Genomic DNA, 21,751 nt, shown 5'->3' with positions numbered 1-21,751 from the left:
CGGCAAAGCATCCCAGCTGACCGAGGAGGAAGGAGAGGTGATCCAGGTCTGACCGCTGCAGCGATCGCAGCCCGCACCATCACAGACTGCACAGAGAAGGTGAAAGAGCGGCAGAGCTTCCCAGCTGACCGAGGAGGAGGGAAAAGTCATCCGGATCCGACAGCTGCAGCGATCGCAGCCCGCACCATCACAGCCCGCGCAGAGAGAGGGGAGAGAGCGGCAGAGCATCCCAGCTGACGTGCAGACCGGCGGCTTACAGCATAACGGGGCCACAGTGGCGAAATGAGTAGCGGTAACTGTCCACAGAAAAGCTGCTGGCTGGTCCGTGCACGCTGCTGAAGCCTATCTCTCATCACTTCCGCATTAGTGACATAAGCGGAAGTGATGAGAGATAGGCTTCAGCAGCGTGCACGGACCAGCCAGCAGCTTTTCTGTGGACAGTTACCGCTACTCATTTCGCCACTGTGGCCCCGTTATGCTGTAAGCCGCCGGTCTGCACGTCAGCTGGGATGCTCTGCCGCTCTCTGCCCTTCTCTGTGCGGGCTGTGATCGGCGCATACTGCAATCGCTTCTCACTCCGCCCAGGTACAACCTGTCCTCACTTTAGTAACATATTACCCCGGGGGCCCCTAGAGACACAGGGACATAGCAGGGGACACGGGGCAGCGCACGGGGTACAACAAAGCATATGGGGGACTCAGAACAGGGGACAGGCACTTGGCCAAAATTTCTGCATCCGGACCATAAGACGCAGTGACTTTTTTTTCCCCCATTTTGGGGGGAGAAAAAGTGCGTCTTATGGTCCGAAAAATACGGTACCTCTGGGAATTTCCACAAAACATGCACTGTTGGTGGGCCTTGAGCACAGGGGTGGGGAACACTGCTATAGAGCCTTCCAACTCCGCTCATGGTCCCCACGTTCCAGCGATGGTTCCCCTGGTAGCAGTGTTCAGCCAATTGGTCAAATACCGTACTGTTTTCTGCCAAGGAAGGAGGCTTCGGAAGCCCGACTGCTCCCGAAGATGGGCTTTTACGCACTACCCCTGTGCTCATGCACAGTACAGAGCCTACATACATTTTTATCGCTTATTTTTAAAAGATGCAACAAATTCCAAATTTTCTCAAATATGAATCCTAAAAGCTGGGTTTATACTGAACCAATTGCTGTCAACAACAACAAAAAAAAAAGATAAGGAATTTTTCATGTTTCCCTATGGCTCAGCTTACATGTATGCATTAACCACTTCCCGACCGCCGTATAGACAATTGGCGGCCGGGAAGTGGACCCCGCAAGGACCGCCATTTTGACAAATGGCGGCGGTCCTTGTAGGGGCATGGGCGGCGCGAGTTTCTGTCATGTGCAGGTCTCCATGTGTGTGTGTGTTTGCGTTAGCTGTTTTCCCACATATGCGGTTTCTAGCTTTTTGTGGGCATTTTTATGCGTTTCCAGTTCGCATATGCGTTTTGTACACATTTTCGATGCCTTTTCAATTGGGTTTTATGCAAATCACTAGGAAGCCAACAAGAAGCGGAACTACATCAGATAAAAAAAAAATTGCGTTACCATTGACTTTCATTATGTGCGTATTTCAAAATTATGCAACAAAGCCAGCATTTATAAAAACTCTGCAATGTGCGTTCCTAGCCTCAAGGTTATTATATTGTGGCTTATCTTTTAGAGCAGCGAGGGAGTTCTGAGTTAAGGTCTAGAACCCCAGTTGCTCCCAGGGCTGTGGAGTCGGTACAAAGATCTTCCGACTCCAACTCCTCAGTTTCTGAAACCACGACTCCGACTCCAACTCCGGGTACCCAAAATTGCTCAGACGCCGACTCCTTAGTCTAATACTTAAACAGGGCTGTGGATTTTGTACAAAAATCATGAGACTCCGACTCAGACTCCCACTCCTCAGTTTCCAAAACCACGACTGCAACTGCGGGTGCCCAAAATTACTCAGACTCCTCGACTCCAACTCCACAGCCCTGGTTGCTCTGCTCCTAGTCCAAATTACAAGTTGAATGCATGAATAGTCTGGTTTCATGCTGGTACGAGTAGACCACTCCTAAGGAAGACACCTTGATTTTGGGCGGTTGGCTTAATAGGAGAATGCTGCAGCATATTTTGAGATCCAAGAGCCTCTATTTTATTGGGCAGTATTTGTTGCTTTATGTTATTTGTGCTGCAAGCGCAAGCCTTTGAGTGTAAGTGTTAATGATTTGCATTTAATTCAGCCACATCCTTTTGCACCTCCCTGTCCCTTATATATGGTCCGAGTAGGAATAGCATAGCTGTTTTGTATGTTGGAATGCTTCGATCGCTAAAGGTTTATACACATTTCAAATCAAACTCGAGTATCACACACAGGCAAAATGAATTAAAAGAAACAAAAACGTATGGCCCTAACATGTCAACAAAGGAGAGCCAGCATGCCACATCATCTTGCCTGAGTGCAGCTTCACCCCCTCCACAACCATCCATAAAGACAGAACATGTCACTAGCCTGCAGGTGTCTGTACAGCTAAGGGCCCAGACAGAGGGATAGTGTCCAGATTCCTGCTGGGCAACTAATCTGAAGAGTGAAACCAGCCTAATGCTTAAAGGGAACCTGTACTGAGTAAAATTATTTAAAATAAACACATGGGGTAACTTCAAAGGAACATTGCATAGTTACCTTGCCATCAGTTCCTCTCAGAAGCTCACCATTTTCTTCTGACAATGATCCCTTCCAGTTCTGACAACATTTTGTCAGAACTGAAATATATCAGTTGCTGTCAGTTACAGCTGAGAGGAGAACTGTTGTGTCCATGTTTCCCTATGGCTCAAGTGGGCGATGTTACAGTTTAGCTGTGTGCTGACCAGAAAGCCGGTATGGTGTAATGGCCATTTTCAAAATGGAGGGCGGAGAATTCCATTGATGGCAGTGGACAAAAAGGACAGAGGAGAGGAGAGAGAGAGAGATTGAGGAGTAGACTACACGGGAGGCAAGTATGACTTGTGTATGTTTATTTAAACTTAATTTTCAGTTCAGGTTTTCTTTAAGTCACCAAGTAAAAGGGGGGGGGAGTCGGTCTTTGGAAAATGAGCTGAACTTACCCGGGGCTTCTAATGGTCCCCCGCAGACATCCTGTGTTGGCGCAGCCACTCACCGATGCTCCGGCCCCGCCTCCAGTTCACTTCTGGAATTTCTGACTTTAAAGAGGAGCTGTTAGGTATAAGGTCTCAGAGAAAATAAACACATATCAGTAGCTAAAGATTGGCTGTACTTACATTACATATGCATTTCACTGTCCACATTTGGATTTCACAGAATTTGTATATAGTATATGCAGAGATAGATGCTTCTGACAGCTCATGGCAGGCTCCATGTTTTTCTGTCAAATGTGTCGTCATGTCCTGCCTGCTTCCTGATCACAGAAAAGCTCGTACTGAATAACACAGTGTGCAGTGAATATTAATGAGCCATGTGGCTAGGAACAATAGCTGACTCCTGCAGTGTACTCTGCCCGGAGATTTATCAGTGCTACGCGCTGGACTGATTACAAGCTGCTGTAACGTCTCATTAGCAGCCGAGGGGAGGGCCCCAGAATGCTTTGCAGTATAGTATGCGGCTTGCGTCCTCTTGGGTCTATAACAGCGTTGCTGATAAGCAAACATCAAAGGTAACTGAGATTTTTATCTTCACTAATGGCTTTTTGGCTTCCTTCTAAACTGTTTAACACAGGAGAATAGAGGTTTAAATTAGCTTCTGCAGCCTGACAGTTACTCTTTAAAGTCAGAAAACCACTGCGCCTGCACGCCCATGTCCTCGCTCCCCGCTGATGTCACCAGGAGTGTACTGCGCAGACACAGACCATACTTGGCCTGCGCTGTGCGCTCTTGATGACATCAGCGGGATCGAGGACACGGCAACGCAGGCGCAGTGGTTTTCAGACCTTAAAGTCTGAAATTCCAGAAGTGAACCGGAGGCGGGGCCGGAGCATCGGTGAGTGGCTGCGCCAACACAGGATGTCTGCGGGGGACCGTTAGAAGCCCCGGGTAAGTTCAACTCATTTTCCCCTGACCCCCCCTACAGTATCCCTTTAAATAAATCAGCAGTACAGCCAAGCAAACGAACAATAGCCGTCCCATTCATCTAAGTTTAGTATTCCAGCTCTCAATACTTCCTCCTTCACAGCCGGAAGGTGGAAGTAGCAGGAGAGATGGAATGCATCATGGAAGGCAGTGCATGGAGACGGCGTCGAGGGCGAGTTAACCCCTGCCGTAATCTCTGCAGTGCTCAAATTCTTGTTCTGCCCCCATCCTTTATCCATACTATGTACATTTCATTCTTTTGGAAAATAAATACATACATTTGAAGAGGAAACTAAAGGAATGTAAATGCAGCTGGAGAGACAAGCTGGTAATGTGTAGCAAGCAGGAATATTCCATAAGACTGGTGGGACTAGAATGTTTTGGTGCACTGCCCAATACCGCGAACATCAGCTGCTTGCAGCAAGACAATGATGGCCATATTTATTCCAGTGTAGCTTAGCAGCCTTTCTCAGCTTCAGGTTTGATTATAGGTTAGGAATACAGGTAAGCGATTATGCAAACAAAAGAGGTTTGCCGTCATGTGGAAGAAGGCTGGAGTTGCATTAGGATTGCGATAGGTCTTACTATCAGCAATGAATGCTGTCATTGCTAAGTATAGAACATACCATAAAGATAGGACAGTTTCAAAGAGGAACTTAAAGAGCAACTGAAGTGAGAGCGATATTGAGGCTGCCATATTTATTTCCTTTTAAACAATACCAGTTGCCTGGCAGCCCTGCTGATCTATTTGGCTGCATTGGTTTCCAAATCACATTACAAGCAAGCATGCAGCTAATCTTGTCAGATCTGACACAAGTGTCAGAAACACCTGCATGCTTGTTCAGGGTCTATGGCTAAAAGTATTGGAGGCAGAGGACCAGCAGGATAGCCAGGCAACTGGTATTGCTTAAAAGGAAATAAATATGGCAGCCTCCAGATAAGTCTCACTTAAGTTGTCCTTTAACCCTCCTGGCGGTTAATTGTTTTTGCCAAAAAGGCAAAAATCCTTTTTTTTTTTTTTTTTTTTTTTAATTTTTGTTTCATGTAAAGCTACCAGAGTGGTAGCTACATGAAACACCACTAGAGGGCGCATGTGTCCCTCTAGTGCGATCGTCGCCGGCATCAATGGCAAACAGGGGAACGCGTATATAACGCGCTCCCCTGTTTGGCTTCTCCTGTCGCCATGGCGACGATCGGAATAACGTCATGACGTCAGACGCCTCCGATCCAGGGCATAGCGCTGCCCGGAACTCATTGGTCCGGGCAGCGCAGGGCTCTGGCGGGGGGGCCCCTCTTGCGCCGCTGCGTGCGGGCGATCGCCGCAGAGCGGCGGTGATCAAGCTGTACGCGCGGCTAGCAAAGTGCTAGCTGCGCGTACAGCATTTTAAATGAAGAAAATCGACCCACCAGGGGCTGAGATATCTTCTGCGCGGCATAGCCCTGAGCTCGGGCTTACCGCCAGAAAGGTTAAGCCAGGGAGGGGAAAAGAAAAAAAAAAAAATAAGTTTTACTCACCTGAGGCCTCTCTACCAGCCCCCTTCAGCCCGTCCCGTGCCCTCGCAGTCACTCGCGGATCTTCCTGTCCCCCACCAGCTAGTTTAATTTTCTCCGACAGGCTTAGGCCTGGACACGTTTCTTCTTCAGGGTACGTCCGCAATAGCGTCCTGCACAGGACGGTATTGGAGGGTAACGCGAAGAAGACGCGTGGCCAGGCCCCTCGGCAAAATGAAAGTAGCTGGCGGCGGAGGACTGGAGGATCCGTGAGTGACTGCGAGGGCACGGGACGGCTGCAGGGGGGCTGGTAGAAGCCCCAGGTGAGCTAAAATGTTTTCTACACTATCTTAAAAATATTTCTTTAAAAGGGATACTGTAAGGGGGGGGGGGGGGGGTCGTAGGAAAATGAGTTGAACTTACCCGGGGCTTCAAACGGTCCCCCGCAGCCACTCACCGATGCTCCGGCCCTGCCTCCGGTTCACTTCTGGAATTTCAGACTGAAGTCTGAAAACCACTGCGCCCCGCGTTGCCATGTCCTCAATCCCGCTGATGTCACCAGGAGCGTACTGCACAGACAGACCATACTGGGCCTGCACAGTATGCTCCTGGTGACATCAGCGGGATCGAGGACACGGCAACGCAGGCACAGTGGTTTTCAGACTTTAAAGTCTGAAATTCCAAAAGTGAACCGGAGGCGGGGCTGGAGCATCGGTGAGTGGCTGCACGGGCACAGGATGTCTGCGGGGGACCATTAGAAGCCCCGGGTAAGTTCAACTCATTTTCCCCCCGACCCCCCCTACAGTGTCCCTTTAAGTCAAAGTGTAACCACCTCATGAAAATGTTTTATCTGTACAGCATTTACATTTGTAAAAACAATATATGCTATGCAGTTTCTGTTGTATTACTACAGCAGATGTATGTAGTTTACATTTACAAAATGCTCTCCTTCAGCCTTCTAAAGCACTGTACACATGCCAAATGAAGCGCTGCCAATACAACGATAACAACTGCCTCTGCCAATAATCCAACCTGTGTACAGCAATCACTGACCCCTCTCGACCAGAGATCCGTCCTGCTGGATCACTTCGGGTTAGTGCATCGTTTTTACCACTTACCCCAGGCGATGCGACTCCTGCTCCACTCCACCCCGTAATAGAACACAAGCCCCTCGCAAGCCAGCAACGCATCTGGACAGCCTCAGCCCTGTAATGTGTGACTGTACATTTTACCTAGTGTTTTGTTAAGTGGGAGCTCTGTTGCTCAAAGAATAAAAACTTTTATGCATCATAGTTCAGAGTTGTGTGGTGATATTATTATGACCACCTGCAAATATCCAAAAATAACTGCCTCTGGCAACAGGGTTTTCAGAGAGCCTTGGCAGTAGCAAGGGCTCATGGGAGCTCAGTCTGGGCAGGAGGAGGGGGAAGTGTTACTAGCCATTGATTTGAGAGGCAGAGGGGGGGGGGGGGGAATTAGTTTTTTTTCACAGGCTGAGTGCTCAAGATGCAGATAAGCCTGCCTCTGTGTAATGTTTACAAACAAAGTGGCTGCTTTCGTATCACAGGAAGAATGAATAAATATTCTATTAAAGCTGTTTGCAGCTAGATTTGCTGTGTAAACTATTTAAACTTTAGATAAGATATATAGACTAGTTACTTGTTCTAGTTCGTTTTTCATCTCGGATCCGCTTCAACCACTTAATGACATGCTGACTTATAAAAACGTCCTGCTAGAGCCTCTTAATGGCTCCAGGACGTTTTTATAAGTCAGACAGTGCTGCTGTGCGTGTGCGCGCTCCCGCTGGAGCACGTGCATCCCCGTGCGCGTGAAAATTGTGGGGGGGGGAAAAAAAAAAAAAAAAAAAAAAAAACCCTTTATTTCCAAACGATATATTGTCACCATACTTTGTACTAGGGACGTAATCAAAATCTTGTGATAACCAGGACAAAGGGGCAGATAAAATGTGTGGGTTTCATGTACAGTAGCAGTGTTTATATTAAAATAGGGGATGAAATTGGAGAAATCGTGCATTTTCTCATTTTTTACTTGTATTTCCCTTTAAAATGCATAGAAAATAAATGACTGAAAACAAATAACCCCAAAAAGCCCAATTTGTGGTGAAAAAAAACAAGATCTAGATCATTTAATTGTGATTAGTAGTGATTAAGCTATTGGCAAATGAAAGGGATGAGCACTGAAAGGTGAAAAATCACTCGTCAGTTAGGGTAAAAACCGCCCTGGGGTGAAGTGGTTAAGGGGCATCACAATCTTTTTTTTACCCAGGGCTCAGTTTTACCTAAAACTGTCTCTGTCTGGCAGCATGAATGGCAGGCAGCACCATGGGAGTGACTCAGTAAGATGCTGCATAGTTTCTTACAGTGATACTGGAGCAGAAAACAAACAAATACTTACCTATAGATCCGGTTAAGCCTACATTGTCCCCTCATTCTCCTCGTTCCAGCACTATCTCCCCCGTTAGAGCTACTTGACCAACCAGTCAAATACACCTCTATGAGCCCTATGGTTTTGGGAGCACTCATGTCCCCGAGCGCTCCCTGAAGATTGGCAGTTCATACCGCATGTGTGAGCACACTTGCGCAGTACGGAGCAGTCAGTCTTCAAGAGTACTCTGGCACATGAGTGCTCCGAAACTCTTCCGAGGGCTCACAGAGGCAGCGTAACTTTCACTAGAGGACAGCTTACCGATTGCCATAGTCCAATCACAAGATCAAGATTTGATCTGTTTCTTAATCAGAAGCAAATACTTACGCATCATTCCATGTGCACGTCCTTTTGGATTCATTTTCAAACATTCAAAAAAAGATCAGAATTTAAAAAAACGAAACTGTGTGTGCACACTGAGTGGCCCCAAAAAATTTTTTTTTTAAAAAAATTATACCGCTTATTTGAAAGTAAACCAGTCCAACAGTGATGTAGAGTGACATAGCAATGCAGAGTTGCTTATGCCAGGAATGTTTAACTTTGGACAATGTAGCTATCACAGAAGTTAAAGTGGATCAGAGATGAAGAAAAAAAAAAAAAAAAAAAAAAAAAAAAAAAAAAACTATAGCAAGTAACGTCTCTATATATCCTATCTAAAGTTTAGAGGTTTTACACAGCAAAACTAGCTGAAAACCGCTTCAACAGTATATGATTTATTTCTTCCTGTGATACAATGAGTGCAGCCATGTTTTGCTTGTCATCAACACAGGTAAATCTCCCTCAGCCTGTGATAACTCCAGCAGAGTAGCCCCAGTCAGTATTGGGTAGTATGGTTGTCCCTCCCCGGGGGCCGCCCGCCGATACCCTTACCATTGGTGGCCGCTTCCCCTGTAACTGTAGCAATCTCCCGCTGCCAGACACTACTCTGACCGCATATCAAAGCGACCCGATGCGCCGTCAAGACAGCGGGTTGCCTATCAGCATGCATACAGGATTACTTCCTGTATGCGTGCTAATAAGCAACCCGCTGTCCTGTCATAGCGCTGCAGCGGGTCGCTTTGATATGCGGTCAGAGTAGTGGCTGGCGGCGGGAGATTGAGACGATGCAGGGGAATCGGCTGCCCGCCTGAATGCTAATGCACTCTGCCTATGGACCCCTGACAGCGGCTTCCTGCCTCCGCTCCAGCCGGGATCGCCTCCACCAGTCAGTGAACAGTGGGGCAGGCAAATGAAGATGTGTGACATGCTTCCTCAGCCCCATGATTAACTGCAAGCGCCTCTGCGCTGGAAGAGCTGGTGACGGGTCTCTAGTAGTTTATTAAACAATTTATATAATAAAAATAAGCATATGGGGGGGGGGGGGGGGGGGGGGGATGTCCCAGAAAATATATGTGAGGGGCACATAAATGAAGCCCGCAAAAGTTTTTCTCGGATCCACTTTAATGTCAAAATCTGTAAGACGAAAGATTCAAGTGACTATGAACGAGGGATGATCGTCTGTGCACGGATAACTGGTGCTAGCCTCTTTGAAACGACGACTCTAAAGCTGGCCATACACTGGCCCGATTTGCCGCCGTTTCGATCACTGGGATCGAATCTGCTGCCAATCGTTCTCCGCTACACGCCGAATTTCGATCCATTTCGTCCGATCCCGATCGCTCCGTGCGGAAAATTACCGTCGATCGCCCGCGGGTAGGGAGCGTGTCGCTAGCGGCGTTCGAGTGCCCGACGACCGATGCAATAGAGCGGGCATACATTACCTGCTCCGCTGGCGCAACTACCCCCGGTCACCGTTGCTCCGTGTCCGCGCTGGTCTCCGGCATGCTTCAGTTCCTCCTGCCCGGCAGGAAGTTTAAACAGTAGAGGGCGCTCTACTGTTTAAACTTCCTGTTGGGCAGGAAAAAGTAAAGCATGCCGGACCTGGAGACCAGAGCGGAGGACAGAGCAGCGGTGACCGGGGGCAGTCGCACCAGCGGAGCAGGTAATGTATGCGGGCGAGGGGGGGGGGGGAGCGGCGGCAGCACCACCACCACAGATTGTGAACGGTTTCAGGCTGAAATCGGTTCACAATCTGTTTTGCAGTAAAGGTAGCCATACGATCCCTCTCTGATCAGATTCGATCAGAGAGGGATCTATCTGTTGGTCGAATCTGATGGCAAATCGACCAGTGTATGGCTACCTTTAGGATTTTCTCGCCCCAATAGTTTCTCGGGTGTTTAGAGAGTGGCAGTTGAAAGAAAAGACTTCAAGCGATAAGGACTGATCTGGTCAAAAAAGGCTGGTGAACTAGAGATTTGAAAAGCGGGGTAGCATGCATAGTCCGCAGCAATAGAAGGGCAACAATATGACAAATTACAGCTGAATTCAATGCAGGTACATCACAAATTATATACCAACGTACAACAAGATGGACTTTGCGAAGAATGGGCTTTAGCAGCAGGAGACCATCAAGAGTGCCTTTGGTATTACAGAAAAATAGGGCCCACATATTAACCTATTGTGGGTCCTAACTATCATGCTCAATCGGTCTAAAATTGGTTTGAGGAACATCAGAGTTTAACCTGCTTCCATGACCAGCTCAGTCCCGACCTCAATCCTATTGAGCATTTTTGGGACGAAGTCGAAAGATCTCTTCAAACCATCCAATCTGACCCAACTTAGAGCTGCCATTATGTCAACATGGACCAACATTCCTCAATAAAAGTTATAAGCATCTGGTTGAGTCCATGCCAAGAACAATATCTGCTGTGATAAGAGCTAAAGGTGGACCAACTTGTAGTGAGCTATGGCAGTGATCTGCAAACTTGACTCTCCGGCTGTTAAGGAACTACAAGTTCCACAATGCATTGCAGGAGTCTGACAGCCACATAAAGGCAAATGCATTGTGGGACTTGTAGTTCCTCAACAGCTGGAGAGCGAAGTTTGCAGATCACTGAGCTGTAGGAAATACACTTGGGGCTGGTGCACACCGGAGTGGTTCTGAAGCGTTAAAACGCTTGTGAGGGGGAAAACCGCTTGGCTAATGAAAGTGAATGGGATGGTGCACACCAGAGCGGTTCGTTTTTTTCCAGAAACGCAAACTCAGGGGCTGCAGCATTTTTTAGATTTCTGAGGCGTTTCTGCCTCAATGTTAAAAGTATAGGAAAGTGGAAAACAACTCTGAAAAACGCTAGATCAGAGTGGTTTTCCAGGCGTTTTTGTTACAGAAGCTGTTCAGTAACAGCTTTACTGTAACAATATTTCTAATCTGCTACACAAAAACGCTCCAGAAAATGCTAGGCATGTTTAGAAAACGTCTCTAAACATGCCTAGAATCGCTCTGGGCTGAGACACACCAGAAAAGCTTCCCAAACGCTAGAGGTTTCAAAAGCTCTTCCCAATGTAATGCTATGGGTTTTTTTTTTACAAAACTTCATCACTCCAGTGTGCATAGACACATAGGATAACATTAGCAGGTTTCAAAAACTCAAAACGCTCAGAAAAACTCCTCTGGTGTGCACCAGGCCTCTGAAATCTGCTTCAAAAACCTCTAGCGTTTTGCAGATCTGCTAGAGGTTTTTGGTGTGCACTGGGCCTCTGAGAATAGAATAACATGCCACGACTGCTGTCAATCCAGAGATAAACAACAGCTTTCTGTGTACAAACTGCTGATAAGAAGAGCGTGCAAACCATATTACCAAAGAAGCATACATTTTACATGACCTTTCCATGGTGGTAAACCAGGACACTATCTGCAAGGAGTCTTTTCTCTGTAGGTTTACTCCAGACACTCTAGTCTCCTCCACATCACAAGCACATACCTTAACTAGCTTCAACCCAAATTGGCTGTTCTCAGCCAAGGTGAACAGTTGGGGTTGTTTTGAATTAAATTAATGTGTACAAGTATCTCTGAAGTGGTTTAATGATACGCTATTGTTTTATGACGCATCTGTACAGCACTGATGCCCTGCAGCGTCACCCACAGGATTGAGTTCAATACTGGCAGGCAAAACAGGTTAAGGGTAAAATAGTGGCTTGCAAAAGTAGTCGGCCCCTTGAAGTTTTCCACATTTTTCATAATACTGCCACAAACATGAATCAATTTTATTGGAATTCCACGTGAAAGACCAATAGAAAGTGGTGTACACGTGAGAAGTGGAACGAAAATCGTACAGGATTCCAAATTTTTTTACAAATCAGTAACTGCAAAGTGGGGTGTGCGTAATTATTCAGCCCCCTTTGGTCTGAGTGCAGTCAGTTGCCCATAGACATTGCCTGATGAGTGCTAATGACTAAATAGAGTGCACCTGTGTGTAATCTAATGTCAGTACAAATACAGCTGCTCTGTGATGGCCTCAGGAGGTTGTCTAAGAGAATATTGGGAGCAACAACACCATGAAATCAAAATAACACACCAGAGAGGTCAGGGATAAAGTTATTGAGAAATTTAAAGCAGGCTTATGCTACAAAAAGATTTCCAAAGTCTTGAACATCCCACAAAGTACTATTCAAGCGATCATTCAGAAATGGGAGTATGGCACAACTGTAAACTTACCAAGACAAGGTCGTCCACCTAAACTCACAGGCCGAACAAGGAGAGTGCTGATCATAAATGCAGTCAAGAGGCCCATGGTGACTCTGGACGAACTGCAGGGATCTACAGCTCAGGTGGGGGAATCTGTCCATAGGACAACTATTAGTCGCACGCTGCACAAAGTTGGCCTTTATGGAAGAGTGGCAAGAAGAAAGCCATCATTAACAGAAAAGCATAAGAAGTCCCGTTTGCAGTTTGCCACAAGCCATGTGGGGGGGTTTCACAGCAAACATGTGGAAGAAGGTGCTCTGATCAGATGAGACCAAAATGGAACTTTTTGGCCAAAATGCAAAACACTATGTGTGGCGGAAAACTAACACTGCATATCACTCTGAACAAACCATCCCCACTGTCAAATATGAAAAAAAAAAACACATATATCCAGGCACATCGCCTCTTGTTAGAAGCACCTCCCTTTCCTTAATAACTTATTTAATGTCCTAACTAGAGGCGATGTGCCTGGATATATGTATTTTTTTTCTTGTTTCTGACCCCTGTGGCTAGGGTCTAGTTCAGCGCACTCCCTCCTTCCCCTGTATGTGTTTGTCAGCATGCACACAGCTTATGCTGGTGTATGTGCATGGTGCACATGGACACATAACGTTAGCTCCCTTGTGCGATTGGTAAGATGCACTGTCTGTCCCAGGAGAGGACGTCAGGATGTGTGCTCCCAATCCATTGATAGGTTTGATGCAATGAATGTGTTTGCATGTCTGCACTATGCATGTTACAGGGCCAGAGTTAGGACACCTATGTTTACCTGGGTACTTCTGCGCAGTATAGGTGACTAAGCATAAGAATGCATTCTTCTGTTAACTAAAACCCCGGCTTTTAACTTAGCTGTAGGGATAACAGTTGTGCCTGGATGAGTGAATCTGTGAATGCATTTGTTTGAACATTTGCATGCAAGAGTGCGAAGGGTTAATAGATCACTGTCAAATATGGTGGTGGCAGCATCATGCTCTGGGGTTGCTTCTCTTAAGCAGGGATAGGGAAGCTGGTCAGAATTGATGGGAAGATGGATGGAGCCAAATACAGGGCAATCTTGGAAGAAAACCTCTTGGAGTCTGCAAAAGACTTGAGACTGGGGCGGAGGTTCACCTTCCAGCAGGACAACGACCCTAAACATAAAGCCAGGGCAACAATGGAATGGTTTAAAACAAAACATATCCAAGTGTTAGAATGGCCCAGTAAAAGTCCAGATCTAAATCCAATCGAGAATCTGTGGCAAGATCTGAAAACTGCTGTTCACAAAACGCTGTCCATCTAATCTGACTGAGCTGGAGCTGTTTTGCAAAGAAGAATGGGCAAGGATTTCAGTCTCTAGATGTGCAAAGCTGGTAGAGACTTACCCTAAAAGACTGGCAGCTGTAATTGCAGCAAAAGGTGGTTCTACAAAGTATTGACTCAGGGGGCCGAATAATTACACACCCCACTTTGCAGTTATTTGTAAAAAATGTTTGGACTCGTGTACGATTTTCATTCCACTTCTCACATGTACACCACTTTGTGTTGGTCTTTCACGTGGAATTCCAATAAAATTGATTCATGTTTGTGGCAGTAATGTGACAAAATGTGGAAAACTTCAAGCGGGCCGAATACTTTTGCAAGCCACTGTATGTGAGTGAATTAAGACCAGAGTCAGGCCCCGTTCACATCTAAAAAAAAAAAATAAAAAAAAAAATTGCAAAACGCTGGCGGTTGCGGGGAGTGATTTTCCCACGATTAACGTAGAAAAATCACTGGGCATGCAGCGGTTTTGATGCGATCGTGATTAGCGGTGCTATGCATGCTAATTGTGATCGCTAAACGCGAATCGGCAGCAAACCGCTGCATGTAACACGTTTGCGGTTATTGCTAACCGCAAACTCAGCAGTGAGAACACTGCCATGTGTTACATGCTGCAGCATTTTTTATTTTTTTTTTTAAACCGCTAGCGGTTTGCCTTGAGCGGGAATCGCGCGATTCCCGCTCAAGTGTGAATGGGCCCTAAAGGTGGCCATACATTAGACGACTTGGCGGCCGATCAACCATCTGATTTGATTATTATGATCAGATGAAAATCTGTGCTGCCAAGTGCATGCCCGACCAACAATGCGACCAATTTCAGGCCAAAATTGGTTGCATTAATTGATCGGACATGCTGCAAGATGTAGACCCGACTTGCTTGATCAGAGCAATATCGGTACGAGCGTGATGAGACCCCCAACACTGCCATCCCTAATTTGTAATGCCCCCCCCCCCCCGGTGCCCAGTGCAAGCTATACATTATCTGTCTGCAGCCTCCGTAGATCTTTAGCGGCATCCTACCAACCCCCCCCCCCCCCAAAAGCACATTGTTCTCCTATTCAACCCACCTGCTGGAACATGCAACATCATGCGCTGCACGTAATCCCTCCTCCGCCCTAACTCAGGGCTGTGGAGACAGTACAGAAATTATCCCACTCATTGGACTTGAACAGTTGTAAAAGGATCAATTCCCGATCACCATGGGGGACTGTACTTGTATGTACGAGGGTTTAGGCTATAACTAGATTGTGAGCTCCTTTGAGGGACGGTTGGTAACAAAATTATTAACTGTACCTTGTAAAGGTCTCACACACATGCTAGACTGCTCTAGGACAAGGTGACCAGTCAGGGCAGCCTTGGCCAAGAACCTATCATACATTCAGGTGTCCCTCAAAAGGTTGCTTAATGATCGGTTACACCGGACATTTAAGCTACAATTGGCAGCTGAGTCCATTGCTCCTCTCTGTACCCTGTCTATGGTAGCCACATCCGTCATTTTTGGCACCTTCATCCAGTTTTTTTAGTTTTTGTTATTAAGATAGAATGTATAGCTCAGACATTGCCTAGCAAAACATTCATATAGCACTGGGGCACCACAGTATCAAATGCAGAATCAAGTTTGCTCCTAGAGAGAAACACATATTAGTGGCAAAGAGAGTGAGTGAGTGAGTGAGTGAGTGAGTGAGTGTCTTGTGGCACTGTACATCGTTGCTATATACATGCATAATAATGTTACTCAATGGGCTGTGATAAAGTGCTGTCATGGACCCATTCACGTTAGCACATGCTACCTGGGTTTCAGCTAACTCAGCAGAGATGACCAGACAGAAATTCTGCATGTTAGTAATCCCAAAGCAAAATATGTAATATGAATATTTAAAGCAGGGGTCCCCAACCACAGGTCCGCGGCCCACTGCCGGTCCGTGGACAGTTGCCAGCTGGGACGCGGCGGGTCTGGCCTCTCGCCCCCCTCCCCCGTCACCTTATGAGCTGGCGGCCACTTCCTGTCACAGATTCCCCGTAGCCGCTCTGAGGAATGCAGCATCTCCTTTTACAGCAGCGCTTCCTGCGCAGCTGCTGTAAGGAGGGAAGAAAGCGGGGCAGCGGCTTCCTGTAGCGGCGATCGCCGTTACCATGGAAACCGGCGCTGTCTCGCTTCCTTCCCTCCTTACAGCAGCTGCGCAGGAAGCACTGCTGTAATAGGAGATGCTGCATTCCTCAGAGCGGCTACGGGGAATCTGTGACAGGAAGCGGCCGCCAGCTCATAACAGGTAACAGAAGCAGTGGCCGTGGGGGGAGGGGGGCTACACTGGGGCACTATACTAGCTATCCTGGGGCACTATACTAGCTGCACATGGGGCACTACACTAGCTATACTGGGGAACACTGGGCACTATACTAGGGCACACTTGGCACTATACTGGTGCACACTAGGCACTATACTAGCTATCCTGGGGCACTATACTAGCTATCCTGGGGCACATGGGGCACTATACTAGCTATACTGGGGCACACTGGGCACTATACTAGCTATCCTGGGGCACTATACTAGCTATACTGGGGCACACAGGGCACTATACTAGCTATCCGGAGGCACATGGGGCACTATACTAGCTATCCTGGGGCACATGGGGCACTATACTAGCTATCCTGGGGCACACTGGGCACTATACTGGGGCACACTGGGCACTATACTAGCTATCCTGGGGCACTGTACTAGCTATACTGTGGCACACTTGGCACTGTACTAGCTATACTGGGGCACACTTGGCACTATACTAGCTATCTTGGGGCACATGGGGCACTATACTAGCTATACTGGGGCACTATACTAGCCGCACCGGGGTACCTAGACTCCCTATACTGGGGCAACTGTGCTTGCTGTGCCGCCGCGAATACCTACCCCCCCCCCCCCCCCCCCCAGAGAAAATTTTGGACGGTTACTGGTCCCCGGGCCGAAAAAGGTTTGGGACCCCTGATTTAAAGGACATCAGAGGTGAGGCGGCCAGGCGGACTGCGCAGCCAGAGGAAGCGGCCATCTTTCGTGAGGAAGGAGAGCCCGACCCGGTCGGGAGCCGGCCAGGGGGGATAATGAGCTGGGGGGGGGGGGGGGGGGGGGGGGGGGGCGGAAGGGACCCAGCAGAACGGCACGGAGGGCGCGGACGGCGTCCTCCGTGCCTGCAACGACGATACAGGCAATTCATTTTTTCCACCGTTGGCCTCGTAAGTCCTTTAATGACACCTTCATTGAAGTATGCCAGAGCTCAACTATATGAACTATTGAACCTTTTTACCTCTTTCCTGTCCTCAGAAGCCATTTACTGACAGGAAAGTATTTTATGGCTGTAATAACTAATCAGTGAGTGTTATGCTATAATCTAACCCAGTCAGACACTGTCACTTGCATACCTGATTTTTAACTTAAGGGAAGCCTAGTTATTTGTGTGCTAGACACAGTACATACACGTCTATCATGTTCCCTCGGTTATCCTTTAGGCTACTTGCACACTAAGACGTTGCGCTAGGTGCCACGTTAAGGTCGCATAACGTGCACCTAACGCGACGCCTGGTGCTCTTCTATGTGGACGTCAGAGTGAGCTGCGTTGTGCAGCTCACTCTGGCGTCCTTGATGCGTACTCTTGTGCGCATGCGGCATCACGTGGTCCCGCCGGCCAATCACTGCACAGAGCGGCCGCTCTAGGAAGTAAACACTGCACGTCACAACGTGCAGTGAATATTAATTAGCCATGTGCCCGGCCGCTCTCCGCTCCTCCCCAACATGACTGCGCATGTGCAGACAGTCTAACGCGGCTTAAGCCGCTCTAACGCCGTAGCATGCTGCACTTTCGTGTGAACAGCCCACTTGTGTTACATTGCTGTGCGTTGGGGGAGCGTTACAGGCGCACTAACGTGCGCCTGTAACGTCCCTGTGTGTAAGCAGCCTAAATGTACTTCAATGTAGGGATTAAAAAAATTAAATATAGTAAGCAGAAAACAGTAACTACCAAAATTATTAAGAGCAGGGTTTTAGAATTTTTAGAAGTAATACTTAAACAATTTAAGGGTAAATTATATGCAATAAAAAACACCCTAAAAATATTTCTATTTGTTAACCTGCCTGGCGTTCTATTAAGATCGCCAGGCAGGCTGCGGGAGGGTTTTTTTTTAATAAAAAAAAAACTATTTCATGCAGCCAACTGAAAGTTGGCTGCATGAAAGCCCACTAGAGGGCGCTCCGGAGGCGATCTTCCGATCGCCTCCGGCGCCCAGAATAAACAAGGAAGGCCGCAATGAGCGGCCTTCCTTGTTTTGCTTATATCGTCGCCATAGCGACGAGCGGAGTGACGTCATCGACGTCGTGACGTCAGCCGCCTCCGATCCAGCCCTTAGCGCTGGCCGGAACTTTTTGTTCCGGCTGCGCAGGGCTCAGGCGGCTAGGGGGGCCCTCTTTCGCCGCTGCTCGCGGCGAATCGCCGCAGAGCGGCGGCGATCAGGCAGCACACGCGGCTGGCAAAGTGCCGGCTGCGTGTGCTGCTTTTTATTTCAGCCAAATCGGCCCAGCAGGGCCTGAGCGGCAGCCTCCGGCGGTACTGGACGAGCTGTGCTCGTCCAGACCGCCCAGCAGGTTAAATATGGCTGGGCTTAGAAGTGAATAGATGCTAACCAATGAATGCAGCAGGTAGAGAGACAGCAGCATTAACCATTAAAGAGAACCTGAACTGAAAATAAAAAGTAAAAATAACTGAACATAGGTTTGGTGTAGTCTACTCCTGTGTAGTCTACTCAATCTCTTTCTCTTCTCCTGCGTCCCATTTGTCCACTGTGATCAATGGATTTCTCCTTCCTCCATTTTAAAAATGGCCATTACCCCCCTAACAGCTTCCTGGTCAGCACACTGTTAAACTGTAATATCACCCACTTGAGCCATAGGGAAACCTGGACATTACTTTGCACATTCAGTTGTAACTGACAGCTGCTGATATATAACTGACAGCAACTGGTATATTCTAGTTCTGACAAAACCGTGTCAGAACTGGAAGGGATCACTGTAAGAAGAAAATGGTGAGCCTCTGAGAGGAACTGATGGTGAGGTTAGTATGTAATATTTATTTGCAGCTACGTCATGTGTTTATTTAAAATAATTTTCCTCGCTTCAGGTTCCCTTTAAGGAGAATGGTGATGTGGCTGCATCCTCAGCACAATCCGTTTAACTGTTAAAAATGAACAGGGTCACAATGCAACTAGGCACAGAGCTGGAGGCATTCCAAATTCAGAAGGAAGCAGCAAGGATGCGCCACTAAGTATTTCAACCATCCACAACCAGGAAGGGGTTAAGAGACATGTAATAACGGGATCTGATGGATTGGAGCTTTACCACGCCTTACAGCCGGCTGCCACGTCAGATCCACACATAGTTCAACCCGGGAGCCTATCATTTATCTTAGCACTGATTCATTTACTTCCAGGCTTCAGCACATGCATGGAGCAGCAGTGAATGCAAGTGATGACTGCTCACAATAACATTGTGAAAAAAAATAGTCTACCCTGTTTAACCCAGGGGCCTATCATTCTGCACCGATTCATTTATTCCCAGAATCCAGCTCATGCACGGTCCAGCAGAAACTGCAAATGATGACCCTGCACAATAACACACAGCATAGGGAAACACTATGCCCCACGCACTGTCCAATTAGGGCAGTATCCCAAACCACTTGCCATTCAGTAAGCAAAGATCGTTTGAATTATTTATAGTTAAATCAAGACTGGCTCACCACTGAATACATTATACGGGGATATTTTTACTACCAGCTCAGGCTGCATAACAAGATTAACAGTAGCATAAGATATACAACTTAGCAGACTGACAAGTCGCATGGGATAAAGACTTTCATGCCTGGAGCGGTTTTAACAAAGCCTGCATTTTGAAAGAGAAAACTGTGAAATCTGTTTACATGGTTGTAACCCAGGCCTTGAAGTTTGCATTAGATAATAGATTGTAAGCTCTTCTCAGTATAGTGCTCCACTCCTGCTCTATTATTTCTTTGTGTCTGCCTCAAGTTTATTTACTCCTCTTATTAGACGTTTAATGGTGCATCATATGTCAACATTTGATTCATAAAAGAGGCAATTATTACTGTATGCTCTCAAGACAATGACTGGAGTGATAAAGTAGGATGATGCATAGAGCAAACCAACAGATCAGACATTTGCAACCCTTTCACTTGTTTTGGACAATATGCATGCACAAGTTGCCAATGAGTCCTAAGATGATAAATGTTAATTGTAAACTTCAGTTTCCTCTTCCTGTAACCAGCTGGAAAATGCAGGACTTCTATAAAAAACATAATAGGGCATATCTTGTTCTCTTATGTATCCTTGAAGCCTAAAATACCCAAAAATCATAAAGGTACATTTGTTGGTTTCATATTATATATGCATACCATACAAATATTATATTTCCATCATACATATTATCTGCCAGGAATTGCAGCAGAGCATCCTGAGAGAGCTAGGAGAACTCCCCTGGCAGCAAACAGAGTTGATATGTTTCCCACTATGAATGGGGGATACTTCAAGAGCCTGCAAAGGAATAAGAAGTAATAAGCGATCATTGCAGTTCATGAAGTTATGAATTCCCCCAGGCTGTCAGCATCACATTTGGGAGATTAATGGAGTTATGTGCAAAGTTTCCCACCTAATATGAGTGGTGGGCACATGAGGCTGCAGGGTAGGGCGGCGGGCAGTGCAGGGCTGGCACAGGTGTCCCTTGCAGCGCCACTTACCGGCACAGGAGCGAGTCTTCCATATCTTCAGCAGCAGGATGATGATCGCTGCCAGGTGGGACAAGTCCCCGGTTAGCCTGAAAACGTTCATGCTGCAGGGAGAGCTGGGCGCTGCGGAATGCGGGGGACCAAAGAGGGCACAGGTAACCCGGGGACAGGGAGACAAGCTCTGACGCTGCAGCCGCTCACTTCAATCCGTTAAAATGGCGAGATCCGAGCTACGTGGCCCGGGGACGTGGCCTAACTGCAGCGGGCGCAATGCACGCCGGGAGACACAGCTCAGGCACAATGACGCGCCGTGCTACACGCACGCCCCTTACTCCGCCCCGCCACTACGTTAACCATGCCCCTTAAAGGCAGCGCGGTCCCAGAATATTCTGCAAGTGAAGTTTCCTTCTGCACTCACTGAGAGTCCCCGTTAGATGTAACTTTAGCAGTGGCTTAGCTAAGGAGCTGTGTGGGCCCCGATGCAAGTTTTACAATGGAGCCCCCCAAGCACTCTATACATAACAATTGATACGGCGCAACAAAACCTGCCAATGGCAACTACATTTTGTGTCAGAGGAGCAAGAGGGGATGGGGGACTGTTTGTTAGTAATCACTACTATTCAAAGTATCTATAGAAGTGATTATTACCAGTACAGGACCAATAGCTAAACTGTAGTTGAGGGAGGGCCCCTCTGGCCCAAGGGCCCCGATGCGGTAGCTACTTCTGCACCCCCTATTGCCACGCCCCTGAACTTTAGATTACACAGCTCTTTCTGACTGAAGTCAGGAATGTGCCCAGAGTCTGCATGTGTGCTTTAGGCACTGTGTTTTTCAAATTTTGGCTACTCTTTCATCTTTTGTTAATTGTCTTTCAGGGCTCTTTTCGAATAGGAAACGCAATTGGGCCACGTTAAGATTGCATTTCTTTTCAATTTCCACCACCTCGGTGATCTGGCGCAATCGTGATATGCTCTGGGCTTGCAATTTGCGTCTGGAGGAAAAGTGTGCGGGAAATTGCCAAATTGCACAGAGACTCGCATAGCGATACGATTGCTATACAGGATCTTGTCAAAAAAATAGCATATTGTGATAAAGTTCATTATTTTCTGTAAT

The 21,751-nt window shown here is 47.3% G+C and overlaps 1 protein-coding gene across 1 annotated transcript in view; it reads right to left on the bottom strand.

The window, feature by feature from the left end:
- KDELR2 (KDEL endoplasmic reticulum protein retention receptor 2) overlaps nt 1-20,922 on the bottom strand; it is a 50,245-nt gene extending 29,323 nt beyond the window's left edge. The window contains exon 1 of the mRNA XM_068244554.1: nt 20,651-20,922. Coding sequence (XP_068100655.1) covers nt 20,651-20,741 — 91 coding nt within the window. The 5' untranslated portion in view covers nt 20,742-20,922. The remainder of the gene's footprint in view (nt 1-20,650) is intronic.
- Between the last annotated feature and the right edge of the window lie 829 nt (nt 20,923-21,751).

Source organism: Hyperolius riggenbachi, chromosome 7 (assembly GCF_040937935.1).
Source record: "Hyperolius riggenbachi isolate aHypRig1 chromosome 7, aHypRig1.pri, whole genome shotgun sequence".
Taxonomy (NCBI): Eukaryota; Metazoa; Chordata; class Amphibia; order Anura; family Hyperoliidae; genus Hyperolius; species Hyperolius riggenbachi.
The sequence above is the reverse complement of the archived record's forward strand: the minus strand, read 5'-3'. Positions and strand labels throughout refer to the sequence as shown.